General features: G+C 34.1%; 3 protein-coding genes across 3 annotated transcripts; 2 read left to right on the top strand and 1 right to left on the bottom strand.

Moving 5' to 3' along the window:
- The first annotated feature begins 3,149 nt into the window (after positions 1 to 3,149).
- LOC138891635 (LRR receptor-like serine/threonine-protein kinase EFR) lies at positions 3,150 to 4,144 on the top strand. The gene is made up of 2 exons (XM_070175277.1): positions 3,150 to 3,978; positions 4,137 to 4,144. Exons 1-2 carry the CDS (start codon positions 3,150 to 3,152, stop codon positions 4,142 to 4,144), a joined length of 837 nt encoding a protein of 278 aa, XP_070031378.1.
- A 4,836-nt stretch (positions 4,145 to 8,980) lies between these two features.
- On the top strand, positions 8,981 to 12,264 carry LOC104103142 (probable LRR receptor-like serine/threonine-protein kinase At3g47570). The gene is made up of 4 exons (XM_070175276.1): positions 8,981 to 9,011; positions 9,056 to 10,729; positions 11,418 to 11,784; positions 12,019 to 12,264. The coding sequence occupies exons 1-4, from the start codon at positions 8,981 to 8,983 to the stop codon at positions 12,026 to 12,028; spliced, it is 2,082 nt and encodes a 693-aa protein (XP_070031377.1). The 3' UTR covers positions 12,029 to 12,264.
- Positions 12,265 to 13,679: 1,415 nt separating this feature from the next.
- LOC104103141 (cysteine proteinase inhibitor A-like) lies at positions 13,680 to 17,199 on the bottom strand. Its single transcript, XM_009611025.4, has 2 exons — positions 16,840 to 17,199; positions 13,680 to 14,130 (listed from the first exon to the last, which is right to left on the bottom strand). The coding sequence occupies exons 1-2, from the start codon at positions 16,939 to 16,941 to the stop codon at positions 13,936 to 13,938; spliced, it is 297 nt and encodes a 98-aa protein (XP_009609320.1). The 5' UTR covers positions 16,942 to 17,199; the 3' UTR covers positions 13,680 to 13,935.
- Positions 17,200 to 20,308: the final 3,109 nt, after the last annotated feature.

Genomic DNA, 20,308 nt, shown 5'->3' with positions numbered 1-20,308 from the left:
TACATACCTTGGAAAGCAGCTGCAACTCGAAACCCTGTCTCAACTTAGCTCACAATAGCCCTCAATCACAGCACAACATCATAGAAGCATTCTTTTGTAGTCTTTAACATCTTTGATAATGATTTGAGTTGATTTCCCTTGAGTTTTGTTCTTGGGATCTTGGGATATGTTAGGGAGGGTTTTGGAGAGTTGTTGGACAAAATTTGGGTGAGAAACGACCCAAATGAGGCTGAAAAATATTTTAAAAGACGTTAGGTAGGTGGTCGTCTTAAGTGGGTCCCAACCGAGGTGCTTGCGCAGTCTCGCGAAAACGTGAATATCTCTATAAGAACGGTTTAATGCATTCAATTTGATATATAATATGTCCCAAAAAGACCCCATACAACACATGAAATGTATTGCTTAAAAAGCTCTGTTACAAGGCAAATCCTTAGTCGGTGTTTCCGCAACTTTAATCCGATTTTTTCCAAACTTTATATTTTCTATCCAAATATCATATATAGACATATTATGACTTTAAACTCATTGAAATAATGATTAACAAGTCTCATATTCATTACGTCACCTTGGGACGCACAGGGTGTAACAGAATATCTCTTGTTGTCTACCATGCAAAAGAAAGAGACCTAATTATCCTTAATTTATTTCACACTTTGTTTTACTTTGCGTATATCTTTTAGTGATCATAAACCTGAAGCCGTCAAATTAAAATTTTCTAACACTTGAATTCATATGATTGTTGTTCATAGATAAAACAAGTAGTAAGGAATTATAATGTTGAGTCAAAATAGTTTATTGAAAGATGCATGCCACATGCTTCTGAATACCTAAGCAATGCACTAGCAACTACCACTTATTATTTTCTTGCGTCAACATCGTATTTGGGCATAAAGTCTGCTATACATGGAGAAGAATTTTGAGTGGTAATCAAAGAATCCTAAAATTCTTAAAGCTAGTGTGATTATATGTCGAGTTATTGATGATATAAATTACAACACGAATTGAGTGTTGCATGAGAGATTATAGTGTATCAATAAAAGAGGCAATGGATAAATTTCAAGAAATGGCTGAGGCGACATGGAAGGATCTTAAAGAAGGAATTCTTAGGCTCACTCATGTCGCTACCGAGTTTTCATCTCATATTCTCAATCTTACTCATATTAAAACAATTTAGATGGATATACTCATCCAAAGAAAGTCGAAAAACCTCATATTATTGTCCTACTTGTGGACTCCATCAAAATTTCTGCTGCCAATTGTTGCACATCTTAAGGAGACCTGGTTCCTTTGTTGAGAAAGTAAGTACATATATATATATATATATATATATAGGCGTGTGTGTGTGTGTGTATTTATTTATTTATTTTTACCTGTTGTATAGAGTTGTTAGCGGAGCTGCTTCTGCGATTGTGTAATCCCTGACTAGGAAAGAAATGTGATATATTGCATTGCATTGAAAAAGTAACTAGTCAATACTACTGTGGAATTCTTGAACTGAATATTTTATTTCAATATTTTCTAAGTTAATAAAAGATTTCAGCTGGAAATGATAGATTTCTCTTAAAAGGATGTCGAAGAATTATCTAAAAAGAAAAGAAAGAAGGAAAGATGAGAGAATGAAAAGAAAATTTTCGGAAGTGCCGTTGTTCAACATCTACCTAATCTTATGATTTGTTCCAAGTAAAATATGATATAATGACGCGTTTAATTGAGAGGTCTTCAATTAAACAAGAATTAACACATAGTTGAACAAACGGGATTAAAATGACTCGATTAATAGGAAAAACAGTCAAAGAATTCAACTAACGGTCATAAAAAAAAACTAGATAATGAGTTTAGCTACTCATGTTTAAAGTAATAACAACAATAAAATAATAAGAACTTATTATTCACAGTGGAAAGATTAATACAAATCCAGTGACAATGATAGAGATGTTGAAGATTCCTCTCCAACGTGAAAACCTTCCTATTGTGTTACTCAATTGCTTTTACGAAACAAAAAAGATAACCTAAGTTATAAAAATTGTTCTATTTATACTCCAATCACTTAATTAAAAGACTTAATAAAAGCTGGATGTCAGTGCCTGAATTACTCCCTAACAAAAACGGGTCTATACAAAAGGTTTGAACTCGAGATTTGTGATTAAAGTAGCTATCATTTAAATTGTTAATTCTTAATAGCTAATGCTGAATTACATTGTTACAAGTTCCTAATTTTTGTGGGTACGCCTCCTATGAAATAGTTGACCAATGATTCGATGCTTCATGCACTTGCCTAAATATAGAATTAGATGAATTAGTATTTAAATTAGATTAATGAAGGATTGAAGGATTAATGAAGTTCCTAAATATTAGCACATGCTACAATCAATACCGTTAGTCATTACTATTATCAGCCACTATTAGCCATTATCACCACCAACTATATTTTATTGATATAGAATTAGATGAATTAGTATTTAATTTAGATTTTATATTTATTAATTTTAAATCAAAATAAGTTATATACATTCAGATGTTAAAAAAGTAAACAATGTTAATTATTCATTATTCAGATCTAATTAATTCATTAATATCTATATGGTATTCAGAGAACATGTCAATCTTAATACATATTTTAATATTCAAAGTATTAGTCTTAACAAAAACAAATGAAGCCTAAATATAAAATCGTTGCAAAGGTGGTGAAGATTCTTTTTCATGTGTTAGCATTTAGTACTAGATCTTGAACATATTTTCCACCTTTTTAATAGCATGAAGCGTGCATAACGAAGTTAATAATTGCTAGCATTATATTCTTAATTAGTTTCAATAATAGAACTTCTTAGCATTATCTTCTCAATTATCATTAATCAGTTCCAATACATATAGATTACGGTCAAACTTTTTTATAACAATTGTGTTTGTTCTAACATATTTTAGTTGTTATAGTAAAATATTGTTATAGAAGACATATATTACAACATAATATAAAAATCGGTTCTGAAAAAAACTGTTGTCTTAGAGAGAAAGACCGTATAGTGTTGCAGAGATCCAACCAACAAACACACTTCCTTTCAATGGAGAAATCCTCCTCCTCCTCCACCTCCGCCTTTTCGCTATTAGCATTGTTAGTAATATCTCTTCGCGTTATAACAACATGCTTAGCCATGAATATAAGCACAGATCAATCTTCTCTTCTAGCGTTAAAAGCGCGCATCACTTCAGATCCTAATCACATTCTTTCAACAAATTGGTCTTCTTCAACCACAGTTTGTAAATGGATTGGAATCACTTGTGGCTCTCGTCATCAACGAGTTACTGTACTGAATATTTCAGGTTTAGGGTTTAATGGTACTATCCCTCCACAACTTGGAAATCTCTCTTTTCTTGTTTCACTTGATCTAAGCCACAACGATTTCCATGGCGAACTTCCACCAGAAATTTCTCATTTACCAAGATTGAGAGCCATTGATCTTAGTAACAACTACTTAACTGGTCAAATTCCTTCGTTTTCGGGTGATATTCGAATGTTGTCTCTTGAAATGAATAGTTTCAGTGGGTTCATTCCTTCTTCTATCTCAAGAATGAAGAATCTTGGATTCTTGAAATTAGGTTACAACAATTTGGAAGGAAATATTCCTAGAGGAATAGCTACTAATCTTCACAGTTTGAAATTGTTGAGCTTTGGATTCAATAAACTCAATGGCTCTAATGTGCTATCTGTGTTCAACATCTCATTACTAGAAGATTTGGATCTTGAAAAATCTGGTTTAACTGGTAATCTTCCATCTGATTTGTGTCGTCGCCTTCCCAGATTGCGAAAGCTTGAACTTAACTTTAATAAGTTAAGAGGACAGATACCAAGAACCATTTCTGAATGCTCACAACTTCAAGTCCTATCTTTGATGGAAAATAACTTAGATGGAATAATTCCAAGAGAACTAGGTAACTTACAGCTGTTGCAAGATTTAACTCTTGGAAATAATACGTTAGAAGGTATGTGTTTACCATTTTTCTTGGGAGTTCAATTTTTGGTATACTATTATAGAATTTGACATATATATATATATATATATATATTGACAATTTTTACAGCATGTTTGTCAAGTTTCTGGGAAGCTAATGTTTTCTTTCTTAAAATGTGCTTATTTTAGAGAATTGATATATGTAGCAGTTGTAATGGTCGAAAAATATACAAGTGCCCTGAACACACAGTTTTTAACCTAGCAAAAGTAGTTTTTCTGCTATGAAGAAGCCGAAAGAAAGTAGCTTTTCCTTGGAGTCAGAAGCCATTTTTAATTTTTTCCATCACAAAGATACCCTTCCCTATAAATACAAACCTATTCTCCTCTCTATTTTTTTTTTCTAAGGTCCTCTCATCACAAACTAAACCTTTGAACCGTAGAAGATAATAGCTAAAAATAGTAACGGTGAGAAAAGAGACGAGAGTTAAAAATTTACTTGTTTTTCACTAACTATTTAGTGGGCGTTTGGACATAAGAATTGTAAAATTTCGAAAAAAAGTGAAAAATATTTTTTTAGGTGAAAATGATATTTGAAAATTAGAGTTGTGTTGGGACATGAATACAATTTGGAGATGTTTTTGAATTTTAGTGAGTGATTTGAAGTGAAAATTTTGAAAAACTATTTTTTGGAGTTTTTAAAATTTTCGCAAAATTCCGAAATCCAAACTTCAAGTGAAATTTGAAATTTTCATGGAAAAATACCGATTCTGAAAGAAAATGAAATTTTTTTGAAAAAAAAGTAAATAATTTCTTATGACCAAACGGACCCTTAGCTTCTTCTGATGTAGCTTTGTACTCCCTCCGTCTCATATTATGTGTCGTGTTTCTCTTTTACATGCCCTTAAAAATATTAATTAGGAAAGTGATTGGACTATTATACCATTATTTATGTTATAAGATATAATATCTCTTCATTGAATATTTATTCTATTCATGTGTTATCTCCATCTTCAAGAACGATTATTACTAAGGGTAAAAAAGGAAAAAAATAATGAATTTGTCTTGAACTTCTAAAATGACAAATAATTTGAGACAACTATTTTTAATAACCACAACTGTTAATATGAGACGGAGGGAGTATTCTAGTAGTCAGCAGCCGATATTTCTGTCAAGCCCTAGTATTGTAGGGCATGAAACATAGCATGTAAGAGCATTTATAGCTAAATTGTAAGAATCATATTTCTTTTCCCGAAGACCATAGCTAAACCGTGACATGCCTCATGAAATAACGCTCCTACGATTCACTGCGCTCAATTCAGGGTCGGTTTGGTATGACTGAAAATAGTTTGCATGGAAAATATTTTTCATACTTTTTCTCTAACGTTTGGTTACCTAACAGAAAATATTTTTTTGAAAAATATATAACTTAAGCATATATTAGGGACAAGGGTCAAGGTCGAGATCATGAACAGAAGTTCGAGTTTAGGAACGAGGTTGGGGTTGTGGCCCAACTCAAGTAGGAGTTCGGGGTCAGGAGTCGCGGTTCAGGATTAGAGTGGGGATCAAATCGGGGTCAGGGTCAAGGATGGATTCAGGGTTGAGGTTCGAGGATCGGGGTCGAGATCGAATTTGAACCCGAATCCCTACCCCGACCCAAAACCTCAACCCCAACCACAGACCTCGAACCCGACCCTAAATCCCGACCTCGACCCCAATCTCCGACCTCGACCTCGACCCTGAAACCGACACATAAACTCGACCCTAACTTTGAACCTAAAACTCCAATGCTGACCTCGAACACCAAACCCGACTCTGAACTTCGAACCCGACCTTAAACCTTGATCCCCAACCTCGACTCCAACCTCGGTTATAAGCTTGACCCTGACCATGAATTTCGACCTTGATCCTAACCCAAAAATCGACCTCGACCTTGAACCTCAATCTCAAAACCCGATCATGATGTCTAATCCTCGATTCCAACTCTAATCTCGATCTTGACTCCAACCTAAACCTTGGACCCCAATCCTGACCCCAAGTCTCGACCCCGACCTCGACCTCACCCTAGGGGAAGGGAAACAGGGAAGAGTGGGTGGTAGGACGGGGTGGGAGGTTAGTCGGGGCAGGGGGTTGGAGGGTGGGTGGAGGATATAGTGGTGGTGGTGGGTTAGGAGTATGGGGGTTGGGGTGGTAAGGGTGTGGATTGGGGGTGGGGAAGATAGAAAGAAAGTTTTAGAAAATATTTTTTCTCCTCTCTTGATAGGAAAGTTATTTTTCTCCATTTGGAGGAAAATGAGTTCATAAGAAAAATATTTTGCAAAATATTTAAGCCAATAAAATATGAAAAAATTAAAAAATATTTTCCTTCATACCAAAAACATAGCCTCAATCTTAACAAACATAACATCAATTTTATCAATTCAAATTCCACATAATCTGCTTGGGCCTTAGTGATTGGTTCTAGCCACCAAGTCTTCACTTTTAAGCTTGAAGTGAAATCTTGATATGCCAACCCATTCCCCCTTATTTGAAAGGTCTTAATGCTACTTGGGTTATAACAAGACCCAATTATTACTCAACATTATTCATCTTCTTTTTTAACCTTCCAACTATCATAAATTCTATCTTCTCTATTGTGTTAATTCTATTATCGCATACCAAATCCTCTGTCATGCCTAGCTCCTCTCTTGCCTCCCCTTAAACCATGTTGATATTATATTTATTGCATCACAGCTTGCAAGATGTCGTCAGCTCCTTCGGCTTGAACTGGAGTCTTAATAACCACTGGAACTATCCTTAACGCCAGACATTCTCTCAGAATTATAATTTTTTTTTCTAATCATGTTTATCTTCCTCACTCTCTTGGAAGCCCCTCAAGGTTCGAACCGAACTCAAAAATCACATATGCTTCAACTACCCAACCATCCTTTCTTCTCTCCACTTTTTTCTTCAAAAACTTAAGCTGCTTAGACTGATGCTAGCGAATATCCGGACCTGGGATGCAGGGGGTATATAGCCAAAAAAAGCATCGAAGGGGTCGGATTACCCTGGTTGCTAAAGAGTCATCCGGAGTATGCATATATTGGCTTACCAACCTCACAAAATAGGTTATGTCAGGTTTAGTGATAGTAAGATATCTAAGTTTTTTCACAAACCTCGGATGCTTGCATCATCCAAGGGTTCCTTTCTCTTTTTTTCAAGTTTATGATTTTCTTCTATAGGCTTTTTCACATACACCGGGAGAAAAGGTTACGATAGCAAGCCCCTTCCCTGCGGAGATCTCAAATACAATGAGGCAGTGATCATAATGAATTTCTTGAAATCAATTTTAAGAGTGGAGTTATGCAACCAAGAATCGGACTTTAAAAGCTAAAGACATGAGCCAAGAAAATTATGTGAAAACAATGAGAAAAACACGAACAAATTGGTACGAAAGAAATAATTAGGTTTCAAATATTAAAAACTATTTAATGTAAACTAGCACTATATATGTTACTTATGCAAGGGCAACTCGACATAATATAGGGCCAAAGACGAAAATAAAAAGTGAGGCCTTAAGTTTTTGTAATTATTTTTCTCTCTTATAATTTATCGAAATCTAAAGAAGTTATAATCAATTTTAATTATTGTCAATGTCTAACCAATTTGTTTAATATCTCTTGTGTTATCATGTTGAACTTTATTGATTTAGTTTTGAAAAACTTTTTCAGCCGAGGCAATGATATAAAAATTGTTAATGGTAACTGAATTAATACTTTTTACCTGATTGAATTTGTCCATTAGAGTATTTTTCTACTCATACGGTTTTCTCTTAGTACTTTTAATTCTAAATACAAGTTGAAACAAATAATACTTTAGTAACTACTATGTTTCAAGAGTCATTCCACGTTAAGGACAAATTTTAATAGTTACTTATCAAAGTAACTTGAAAAATGTCTATAAAGACACTCAAAGAATTAAGAAAAATTATTCGATCTAAACTAACATTGTAAGAAGATCGATTTAAGTTGGGACAAATTAAAGATAGGAAACAACTAGTAACTACAATTTAAGATGTGTAAATTATTTAGCTATAACTATTTTAACCAAATGCTTTAAAAGTTCTATCAATAGTGCATAATTATTAAATATTATATATATTATTTAAAGATTCTGGGCCCTAAGTATTTTGGGTCCTAAGGCCATTGCCTTATGGCGTTAGGCTCCAGCCTGCCCTGTGCTTAAGCTATTGTCAGCTGCAAATATATTATATATGGTTGGTTTGATTTTCTATGAGCATTATTGTATAGAATTAAGCTTTTGTTAAATATATGATTTTTTTTAATGTGATAATTTTTTGACAGGCACAATTCCATACGAGATTGGTCATCTTTATAACTTGAAGCTGTTAGTCATGGAAAAAAATAAATTAAAGGGCTCGATCCCTTTAACCATATTCAACATTTCATCACTTGAATTTTTATTTATGAGTGGTAACATGCTTGAAGGACCTTTACCAAGAGACGTTGGAAATTTGACTATGCTTACCACACTTGATCTTGGAAATAATTTCCTAACAGGTATCGATAAAAAATCCAATCCACATAATTTTACAGTTCAGTTTTATATTTATTTATAAAAAAAGGGAGTTTGGTACACAAAGCATCTCGCATTCACGCAGGGTACGGGGAAGGGTCGCACCCCAATGGGTGTAACGTAGACAGCCTATCCTAATGCAAGCATTAATAGTTGCTTCCACGGCTCGAACTCGTAACCTATCAGTCACACGAATACTCTGAAAAAATATGACAGTTCTTTTCTTTCACCTTTACTTTTTGCAGGTGTAATTCCAGATGAACTTGGTAACCTTCAAGAGTTGGTGGACCTTTCATTGTATTTGAATAACTTTAGTGGTTCTATCCCTATTGGTATCTTCAATATCTCTACTCTTGTATCTATTTCACTATCAGATAACCACTTTTCAGGTCATCTTCCTTCCACTATAGGCCATGGTTTACCTAATATTGAAGGAATATTTCTAGGTGAAAACAATATTAATGGTATATTACCAAGTTCCATCTCAAATTTGTCTAAGCTTACAGTTCTTGAACTAGGTGGAAATGAACTTACAGGTTCTATTCCTAAATCTCTAGTAAACTTAAGACTTCTTGAAGTTCTCCACTTACAAAGCAACTCCTTTATTGGTGAAACTTCAACACTGAGCTTTATTACTCCTTTGATAAACTTAGTAGATTTGAGGTTATCTTTCAATCCCCTAAATGCAGTGCTTCCAAAGTCTATTGGCAATCTTTCTCTTCAGTGGTTTTCGGCGATAGGTTGTAACCTCAAGGGCCATATTCCAAATGAAATTGGAAATTTGATAAATTTATCTTCTTTGGAGCTAGAAGACAATGACTTTACTGGCATTGTCCCGACGACGATAAGTTCTTTGACAAACCTTCAACAACTTTCACTTGGTGTAAATAGAATAAGTGGTCCTTTTCCAAATGGTTTGTGTGAGCTATCTAGCTTGTTTTTTCTAAAACTTTCACAAAATCAAATGAGGGGAAGTATTCCTACATGTTTAGGGGATTTGACTTCCCTAAGGGAGGTTTATCTTGATTCAAATAACCTCACTGCTAACATACCTTTAAGTCTATGGAATCTCAAAGACATCTTGAAGTTGAACTTGTCCTCTAATTTCTTCAATGGCTCTCTACCACCACAATTTGGAAATCTCAAGGCTGCAATACTTCTAGATCTTTCTTGGAATCAATTATCTGGTAACATACCTAATACATTAGGAAGTCTACTGAAGGTGACTCAACTATCTTTGGCTCATAACAGAATTGAAGGATCAATACCTGAAACATTTAGGAAACTCGTAAGTTTGGAAGCGTTGGATCTTTCATATAACAATATGTCTGGTGTGATTCCAAAGTCATTAGAGGCACTTCAGCAACTACACTCCTTTAATGTATCATTCAATAGGTTACACGGGGAAATTCCGAGTGGAGGACCTTTTGTCCATCTTCCTTTCCAATCTTTCATGTCGAATGAAGGATTATGTGGTAACCCTCAAAAGCATGTCCCAGCTTGTCCTTCTAATTCAAAGAAAAGAAGATTGATATGGATTTTAGTTGCCTCTTTGGTTATCTTTGTAATAGGGGTTGTTTCATCAATAGTTTTCATATTGATGAGACGTCGGGTTAAAACAGTCAATGCTGAAGATGAGTGGTCGCCTGAGATAGCGCCACAAAGAATTTCTTACTATGAACTTCAAAGAGCAACTCAGGGATTTGATGGAAATAACTTGATAGGTAGTGGAAGTTTTGGTTCTGTTTACAAAGGGACATTGGCAGATGGGATGATAGTAGCTGTTAAAGTTTTTAATGTGCAGATGGAAGGTACATTTCAAACTTTTGACAGAGAATGTGAAATCTTGCGGACTCTTCGCCACAGAAATCTCACCAAAATCATAAGCAGTTGTTGTAACTTGGATTTTAAAGCACTGATACTTGAGTACATGCCAAATGAGAGCTTAGACAAGTTGCTACATTCGCGAGATTATTGTTTAAATATAATGCAGAGATTGAATATCATGGTTGATGTTGCATCTGCTCTAGAATATCTCCATCATGGTTACTCAGTACCGGTTATTCACTGTGATCTGAAGCCTAGCAATGTGTTACTTGACAATGACATGGTGGGACACCTAACTGACTTTGGCATTGCTAAACTTTTGACTAAGGAAGAATCTATTGCTCACACTACAACCTTTGCCACTATTGGTTACATTGCTCCAGGTGAATTCTTTATTTAACTTTGTAACAATGTAATTGATTAACGCAACAACAACAACAACATACGCAGTGTAATCCCAAAAGTGGGGTTTGAGTCTTACCCCTACCTTGTGCAGGTAGAGAGATTGTTTCCGACAGTGGTGAAGCCAGGAATTTCGCAAAGGGTGTTCAAAAGTTAATATACACAAAAAATAATTTTTGACCTATATACAAAATATATGTTTCTATATATACAGTTTTTGCTTTGGTTGTCAGATTGGTTTGTTTGTTATTGCCCCACCCCTTTTTCCTTCTTGAGCTGAGGGTCTACCGGAAACAGTCTCTCTGCCTTCTTAAAGGAAGGGGTAAGGTGTGTGCACATTCTACCCTCCTCAGACCCCACTTGTGGGACTACACTAAGTATGTTGTTGTTGTTGTTGTTGTTGTTGTTGTTGTTGTTGATGATGATGTTGTTGTTATTGTTGTTGATGTTGTTGATGTTGTTGTTGTATATACAGTATAATTTTTCGATGAAGGGTGTTCGGTTGACCACCCTTCAATACATGTGGCTACGCCACTGGTACTTTCCAATAGACACTCGGCTCAGGAAAAACAAATTCACAGCATAGTCAAAAAGAGATACGATAATAAAATGTAATTGATTAACGCGTTATAAGTTTACTTGCTGACATATTTTTCTTTTCTTTGTTAGAGTATGGTTTGGAAGGCATTGTATCCAAGAGGTCTGATGTTTATAGTTATGGTATCATGTTGCTGGAAACCTTTACAAAGAAGAAACCTAATGATGAAATGTTCGGAGATTTGAATTTGAGAAGTTTCGTGCATAATTCGCTTCCTGATGAGCTGAATAAAATCATAGATGCCAACTTACTAACACTAGATGAAGAAAACTTAAGTCAAAAGCTGCAATGTGTATCAGCAATCATGGAGTTAGCCATGAATTGCACAGCTAATATTGCAGCTGAAAGGATGAACATGACTAATGTTGTAGCAGCATTGAAAAAGATCAAACAGAAGCTTTCTTCATGTTATCGAACGACCTTACGACATGACATCAGGTATTTTAATTTCATATTCGTTTTGAAAGAAAAAAGTTATAAAGTTCAGTAGCATTTGACCATATCAGTAGTTGTTCGACGTAGGCGGATGTAGCATGAAAGTTACGGGTTCACGTGAACCCAGTAGCTTTTGCTCAGACTCTATATACTCATGTACTAAGAAATTCTAAACTATCTATAAATATTTGACTCTTATCCCAGTTATTGTTGTATATTAACTTGAGATCACTGCAGGAACCAATAAACTTCAAATTCTAGATCCGCCTTTGGTTGTTCGTCGAATGTTATTGCTGGATTCTATAGTTATTGGAAGTTAAAGGATGGAGGCTCATCTACATAGCTTGTGTACCATTTTCTTTTTCTTGACGATCCATATTTTTTTAAGAATTTAAAACTTTATACTTCAATTCTTGCATAACAATAAGTATTTTTTCCTTTTCCTTGTTCTTTACTAATCTAATATTATACTACTCCATGGCATGTCATACTCTGTATTTCTTGTGTAGCAACAAAGAGCCTTTCCTCTACCTAATTCTCTCAACATATCATCAACATCACAATACCACTACTTGTTAGCACTAGTGGCAAAGCCAAAAATTTCATTAAGAATGTTCATATTTGACCTATATATACATTATAATTTTCCAGCAAAAGTGAAAGATGGTCAGTTGACCACCCTTCGCATGTTGTAGCTCCTCCCTCGGAGAGATTTATAGGATAATTTTTAGCAGAATGATCTCTGCCTACCTATGTTGCTCGGACCCTCTGAAAATTTCTCCGGGTGCGTGTCGGATCCTTCAAAAGTAGTGTATTTTTGGAGGATCCGACACAGGTGAGGCAACATTTTGAAGAGTCCATGCAATATAGCTGCCTACTATCGACCAATTCAAGAACTCCATATTGATGACCACAATAAAATTACGGCACTGCCAAATCAACTTTATTTTTTTGACTGGAGAAAAACATTGTAAACTATTCAACAGTATCGAGACTGTAACAATATGCTACCAAACTCGCAACAGGAAACGTCTTTAATTATATGTTTTCATTCCCCCGCTCTAATTCTCGCGTTCATGGATGGCACGGAGGTGGAAGAATAAACATTTCATATAGCCAGAAAAACCTGAGAATGAAACTGTGACAAAATCAACTGTGCTACAAATGAGTTTTTAGCATTTCTGTAGTTTGTTGTACTAAATGTCTAAAACCTGCCATGTCAGGATAATAAGCACAAAAGAAGTATATCTACATCTTCACGCCAACATAAGAAAAAGAATGAATTATGAAAATTTCGATCCATCCAGCCCAACCAACAACTCATGACGATTACAGATCCTCAATCTGTACAACAAACAACAACAACAAACAACAACAACAACCACCCAGTAGTGTCCCATAAGTGGGGTCTGGGGAGGGTAGTGTGTACGCAGACCTTACCCCTACCGTGGGAGGGTAGAGAGGCTGTTTCCAATAAATACTCAGCTCAGGAAGGAAGAAAGAAATAGTAGAAACAAGCATTACCAACACCAAGTGCTAGCGGCAACCAGGTGCACAACGCATCTCGCATTTATACAAGGTCCGGGGAAGGGTCGCACCCCAAGGGGTGTGTAGTAGACAGCCTACCCTAATGCAAGCATTAGTGGCTGCTTCCACGGCTCGAACCCGTGACCTATAGGTGACACGGAGACAACTTTACCGTTGCTCCAAGGCTCCCCATCCTATTGGAAAGCATTTAGAAACCAAATGTCGAGTATACTGCACCAAAGCAAAGCAAACAGCTTGAAGAAACAATTATCCATGTTCGTTGAAACTTTTAGTAGGGACCTGAATGCATTCATTAATATGAAGATTCATTATAACTATTTTTATGCTGGTTGTTGACCTACACGCAAAGCTCAGGAAAAATGGCAATTGCTTATGCTTCTCAGATATATATTAGCAACAGAAAAGCAGTACATATACAAGATATAGCATAGAACTATCATATGGAGGACCATATAATATGAAATATGGAACATTGTAAAGTTACAGATCCCTGTAACTTAACACTACGGCATAGTTAAAAGCTTACTTTACGATATTCAAATATTGGCAAGCTAAAATATGTTACCTTTATTTTCACAAACATAAGAGGCATTCATTTAGCAGTTGTTAAGCACTAGTGGCATCCCCAATAAGCTTGAAGTCTTCAACTTGCTTGAAGTTCTGCCACGGCTTCACCCAGACCTTGGCTTCGTATGCTTTCTTCTTACCACCTTCAGTTGCTTCCAGTGTTATGTAGTACATGGTTCCAGCAACCACTTGTTCCTTCACATTCACAACCTTCCCGAACTCCAAAAGAGCATTCTGATATAGAACATTGTTCAAAAAGCAAGAATAGTGATCCATGAGTGCTGAAGCAATCAATCTCTGTCGTAACGAAGTGCAAAGAAGATAAAGGCTGTCCCTGTACATGCTTAATCACAGAGACACTAGCAAAGATTTATGCAATTCAGACTTACTAAAGTGGAAGGGGAACCTTGGCGTAACTGGTAAAGTTGCCATGTGACCATGAGATCAAGGGTTCGACCGTGGAAACAGCCTCTTGCAGAAATGCAGGGTAAGGTTGCGTATACAATAGACCCTTGTGGTCCGGCCCTTCCCCGGACCCCGCGCATAGCGGGAGCTTAGTGCACTGGGCTCCCTTATTTTTTAGACTTACTAAAGTGGTAAAAAAACATAAATATGTGCATCAAAAAGACTAAAATACTTATTTTGTTATTTCTGTTTGGAAGAATGCAGCTCTTCTCTTCTCTTCTCTTGGCTCTCATTCCCACCATGAAAAAGCACTATCTAAACTACCGCATCCTAATGAAAAATGAACTTAAACAAGATAGAAGTTTGAACATTTGTACAAGCTTATCTCAATTAGTTTAGCAACTTATAAGCTAGTACTCACTTTGTTCCAAAACTATGAGATGCAATTCAACATTCAAGATTCAAAAAGATGAAACTCCGACTGAAATTTTCTTTAAATCATTACCTATGAAGCTAATGACTAAAGGTCTAAATCATTACTATAAATGATGTTGTTTCAGAATATATCTACAACATTTACATTTGAAAAGATTAATAAGTTTATCGCTTGTTTGAGGCAAACTGATCAAATTAACTCCTGAAAGACAAATAGTGTCACATAATTTTGGATCAAGAAAATATCTTTTTGATAACCGAGAAATTCCCTGAGTGCTGATGGCGCTAGGTTCGGCAATGGATCCACCCATCTACCCTTCTCTACTTACCCAGCTCTTAGCTTAGTAGCCTTAAAACTATTCATAAGCAGGTCAGGCATTAAATATTTGTGCTAAATGGTCAAACCACTTGTTCATACAAGTTTTTGGTGTAACCACTAGATAGCCACTTATCATAGTTGGCACCTAGCTTAAAACTTCAACTAACAATGTAGGTGCTTGGAGGATATTCTGTTATCAGTACATTATCACAATTCGGCTTGTACATGAGTTTAGATCTGGGATTGTGGAGATTTTGAGGCTTTACTTCCTATTCCAGAAAGATGTTACTTTGCATTAGCATATTGTATCTATACATATTATTTTCTTTTAAAAAAAAATTAATCTACACATATTCATTGACATCTTTCGATGAAGCATTGTCATGTTCGATGATACCGCTTGTAATAAGGTATCCGCCATTGAGAAGGAGGATTGCAGTAAGTTGAGTTCACCTAATTTAGAGAAAATGATCTCTCGTACGGCTGCACCCACTTAAGATTTTTATAGAAGAAATTGCTCCAACTATGATCTCTTGTGTTTTATGTAAAGATCTCCGTTGTTATTTTTGCTGATCTTCAAGGATCATATAACTAAAAATAACATTTGTAATGAACTACAAAATCAAATCTCCCTTTTAAAGAAAATTGAGACATAGTGGATTAATAACTTGATTTTTTTTTTAATTTTGTTTAAGTTACATACAACTTCAGTTTAAAAAATTTTTTACACTATCAAGTCATATTTACATGTTGTAGCAAGTAACCTATCAAATCACACATTTTAAGAAGGCTTACAGTGACAGTGAGTACAACAAACTCATTTTTATATAACAGTTTCTTTTGTTTTAAAAAGTAAAATAACACAGGTAAAAGAAACATTTGAACATGGGAATATTTGACAAACACATTGCAACCCTATGTAAATATAAGAGGAACAAACAAAATCAATTCCACAATCAGGGGATAAAAACAAAGTTCAGCTCCAATTAGGGGTGTCAAATGGGCGGATTGAATCGATTTTGGGCGGTTAAAATGGTTGGAGTTAATGACCTGCTCAAATGTTACTTGGGTTGGGTCAAGAAGGGCTAAAATTTAGGTCATAGCCCTACCCATCCAACTCTTACCAAAGCTTTAATTAAGATGCATTGTTTTCTTATGAATTGAATATTTCTAAGATATTTTGGGTCAAAGTTACTCATGTATTAATTGGGGTTAAAAATCAACCCAACTTTAAATGGGTTGAGATGATTTGGGCTAAGATGAACTGAGTTCAATAAATAATCAGTCCAACCTTGAGCGGGTTGGGGTGAAATTCAAAAATAGCCAGATTTACTATTGATAATTAAAAGATAGCCACAGTTTCAAAAGTAATCGAAATTTAGCCACTTTTCATGTAAAGATAAATCTGAACGAAAACACTGTTCAAAATCCAAAAAATATTCCAGCATAATATATTGTTGTTCCAATATAATATACTGGAGTTCCAGCATAATATAATGGTCCAGCATAATATGACGGAAGTTGATGCACACGTGCTCCAATCTCCAGTATATTATGCTGGAACAAAAACAGCATAATAGGCAGGAATAGTGACTATTTTCCAATGACTTGGCAAACGCGGACTATTTTTCAATTACCAGTCCGAAAATTGGCTAGCTCGTGCTATTTTCACAGCGGGTCATTTGGGCTTTTGCCAAATTTGACAGCCCTAGCTCCAACAAATTCACAAATAGGAAATATAACCACAAAATATAACAGAATAAGGAAAAGCAAAAAAGAGGGACCTGTTTCTTGTTGTGTTCATCAACAGCAAAGCGAGCAAGATCATTGATCTCAAGGCTGTTCTCAGATCCTCCTGCCTCACGAATTCCTCCTAGAGTTGCCATTAATTGTCAATTTTTGCACTAATTTTGGGTTTTCTGTAAATGGGTTTTTAAGAAGAATAAATATATAGAGACTAAAGCAAGTGCAAAGAAGATGAAAGAATCGTCAGTCACTGTCTACGAATCTAATGGTAATGGAACGCGTTTTGATTAAAGCTGCACTGAATAATTCCTATTCCGTTTTACAACTGGTATATTGTACAGTTATTCTAAATATAAAATTTGTTTTGATAGTGACTTAAAATTTTATATTTAGTAGTGAATATACCGTGCTTCGTTATAAAAGATATCAATAAATTTGCCAAATGTTACCTTATAAATATAGTTGATATATAAGACATAAAAATTTCATATCTATATGTATTTACAAAAATAAATTTTCTAAAAAAAGAAAGGTACATTTAGGAAAAAGGAGCAAGAGTACTTGCTTAGCACCTTCTTAACCCGATATTAAAGAGATATATACCTTATTAAAATAAAGACCTATTAGCAGTGTCTTTTTGAAGCATTTGTTTCAAAGTATCCAACATAACTTTTAGTACCGCAAACATCTACTTTTAGCTTTCAAAGTATCCACGCACTTATATATATTAATAATTCTACTATATTTAATAGTATATATTGTACCGACATAATCAAACTTACTAAAAAGCAAATTCTAGCAGACTATGAAAAAATATTCAAAGCACTATATTATATAATCATTTCCAATCTTCAAACCGCAAAACATACTACTCCCTCTTTTTCAAACATACCACTCCCTCTTTTTCAGTTTATGTGAACCTATTTTTTTTTGGTCCGTTAAAAAAAGAATGACCCATTTCTAAATTTGATAATAATTTAGCTTAAACTTACAATTGTACCCTTAATGATAAGCTTTTATAACCACACAAATATTCTGGGCCCATTTTTGGCTTGTTTAGGACCATAAATTCCAAGTCTTAATTTTTTCTTAAACTCCATGCTCAGTCAAACAGGTTCACATAAATTGAAACGGAGGGAGTATATATTTTAAATCCATTAAAATACACAAGAAATAGTAAAGAAACTTAAAAAATTTCATTAGATAGTTATTATAATATGTATAGGTGAAATCATAAAATAGAAATAATAAAATTTTACACTTTCTTACTTACTTTCTAACTTCTATAGATGTGTTTTACTTGGTGTTATGTCTGTCTATCATGAAAATGATGTAGTAGTTTACATGACAATAATAGATCGGGTGAAAATTTTTCTAAAATAATTCAAAAAATAATAATTATATATGATAAAGGGATGGAACAAATATGAAGGGACAAAGAAAATGTATAAAGTCAATCTATTGTAAGATAATATGTGTTCTCGTACCAAAATAAATATAGAATTACTTCAAGCATTTATTTTATGAAATTGCTTATTGATCTAAAACTTTTTCGAAACACACAAAATACAATATGCAAAAGCATATGAAGAAAAATTAAAATGTACAAGGAAAAAATTGCATACGAAGAATAAAACAGGAAAATATGACAAAGAAAATAATAAAAAAGAAATTATTAGTAAAAAAAAGGCACAAAGAAATAATGATATTATTCATCCCCTAAATTAATAAGGTTCTCATCCGAGCAAAAATAATACTATCTCTTGTATCGTTTATCATTTTTTATTCTTTTTCTTTCTTTTCCTACGGCTAATTCCTTTTTCTCTCCTCTTTTCTACTGTTACTGAAAAAGACAGAAGCTTTGGCCCATCCCTTCACCCTCTTCATGCCTATAAAAGTTTTATTTTCTCCTATTTCTCTGAGAAAACATTCAAAATTGCTTCTTTTGTTTCAAGATAATATTTTTTGTTTCACATATAAGCATGGAGGAAAAAGTATCTAGTCGAATTCTTTTAGAGTTCTTGTTTCTTTCTGCTCCACTAACACTTCAAAATTATTTATCCTTTCACATTATTAATACAGACTTTAAAAAATATGTAACAAAACAGTTCAAACTTATGATGTTACCATGTAAATAGTAAATCATGACAACTTCATATAATCACATTAATATTGCTCAGTTGTAGTAATCTAAATAGAATAAAAGAAAATATTTGAGGGATAATATAATAATTAGAAAATGTGAGAATACTTATAAAAGAGTTTACTTTAATTCTTTTACGTTAATTATGGTATCACAAAATTTATCTATACGCAATAAAATCTAATATTTAACATGAAGAAAATAAAAAAGGTTACTTGTAATACTATTTACCAAAAATCTTGTTCTTGCCGGTCTTCATGTTTTTCCTACAAATCATCTCCTGAATTGTATCATTAAAAAAAAGACTCCATTATAATTAATTCATCAAACAACCTTTACTAACTCTTCTTGTGCTCTGTTTCTTCGATCCTTCTTCCACTGATGCTATGTAATGCATCTGTATTTTCTAATATACAAATGTAAATGTATGTGAAACTGTGTGTGAGAAAGAAGAAAATAAAAGAAGCGTAATTAAGTAGATTAATGGGAAGAAAAGGAAATCAAGATTTTTTGGCTTTCTTAGGGAAAGCAAACGTATAATTGAAAAGGTAGAAGGAAGATTTGAAACGGTGCTTTAATTGTGACTCAATAAGTGAGTGACGTTTCAATGAAACGTTTGGCTAAATGGTTTACCAATGAGGTAAACGGCTAAAATAAGAGAATAATCCAAAAAAAGTGGGAAAAGATAAATGGAATTCCTAACTTTTGAGAAGTGCCACATCAACACTCTTTCCCCCTCAATTATATAGATATATAGATTAAAGGTAGGATACAGAATAAATATGATTATTTAAAAATAAGAAAGATGAGAGAAAAAATAAGGTAACAATGCAACCACATTAAATCGGTCCTTATATAAAGTCACATTTTTCATCGTTACGTAACAACATATTTATAAATATAATATAATAAAATTTAAATAACAATTAAAAAAAATATTATATTTAAAATAAGAGAATCTTACGAAAATATCTAAAATAAGCCCAAACTTAACCAGGTCTAGCCAAAACTAGTTTTTATTTTTTATAATTATAGTTTCCTAAACTTACGTGCAATCCGACTATTCCACCGAATATGTACTTGGTAACTCCAAGACTTAGGCAAATAAGGCTTCACTTAGTCCCTGTGGTTTTGACACATACTTTGATCACTAAGATCAATTGATGTATACGCTGGTTACCTCAATATATCATTTATTCAGAGATTAACTAGTATGGTTTGGTGTAAAACATTGATGTAAATTTCTTGAACACTGTATAGCTAGTACTAGTGGTGTCAATGGTTTGGTTCGGTTCGGCCGGTTATTTTCTAAAATTAGTATCACGCCAATTTTTCGGTTATTCTATTATGTATAACTAAAATTA

The sequence above is a fragment of the Nicotiana tomentosiformis genome, chromosome 1 (assembly GCF_000390325.3).
Source record: "Nicotiana tomentosiformis chromosome 1, ASM39032v3, whole genome shotgun sequence".
Taxonomy (NCBI): Eukaryota; Viridiplantae; Streptophyta; class Magnoliopsida; order Solanales; family Solanaceae; genus Nicotiana; species Nicotiana tomentosiformis.
The sequence above is the reverse complement of the archived record's forward strand: the minus strand, read 5'-3'. Positions and strand labels throughout refer to the sequence as shown.

Coding starts and splice junctions, on each gene's coding strand:
- LOC138891635 (XM_070175277.1), top strand. CDS start 3,150: ATGAATATAAGCACAGATCAATCTTCTCTTCTAGCGTTAAAAGCGCGC.
- LOC104103142 (XM_070175276.1), top strand. CDS start 8,981: ATGGTATATTACCAAGTTCCATCTCAAATTT. Junction 9,012..9,055: donor CCAAGTTCCATCTCAAATTT/GTCTAAGCTTAC, acceptor ATGAACTTACAG/GTTCTATTCCTAAATCTCTA. Junction 10,730..11,417: donor TATTGGTTACATTGCTCCAG/GTGAATTCTTTA, acceptor TTTCTTTGTTAG/AGTATGGTTTGGAAGGCATT.
- LOC104103141 (XM_009611025.4), bottom strand. CDS start 16,941: ATGGCAACTCTAGGAGGAATTCGTGAGGCAGGAGGATCTGAGAACAGC. Junction 14,131..16,839: donor ATGAACACAACAAGAAACAG/GTCCCTCTTTTT, acceptor GTTCTATATCAG/AATGCTCTTTTGGAGTTCGG.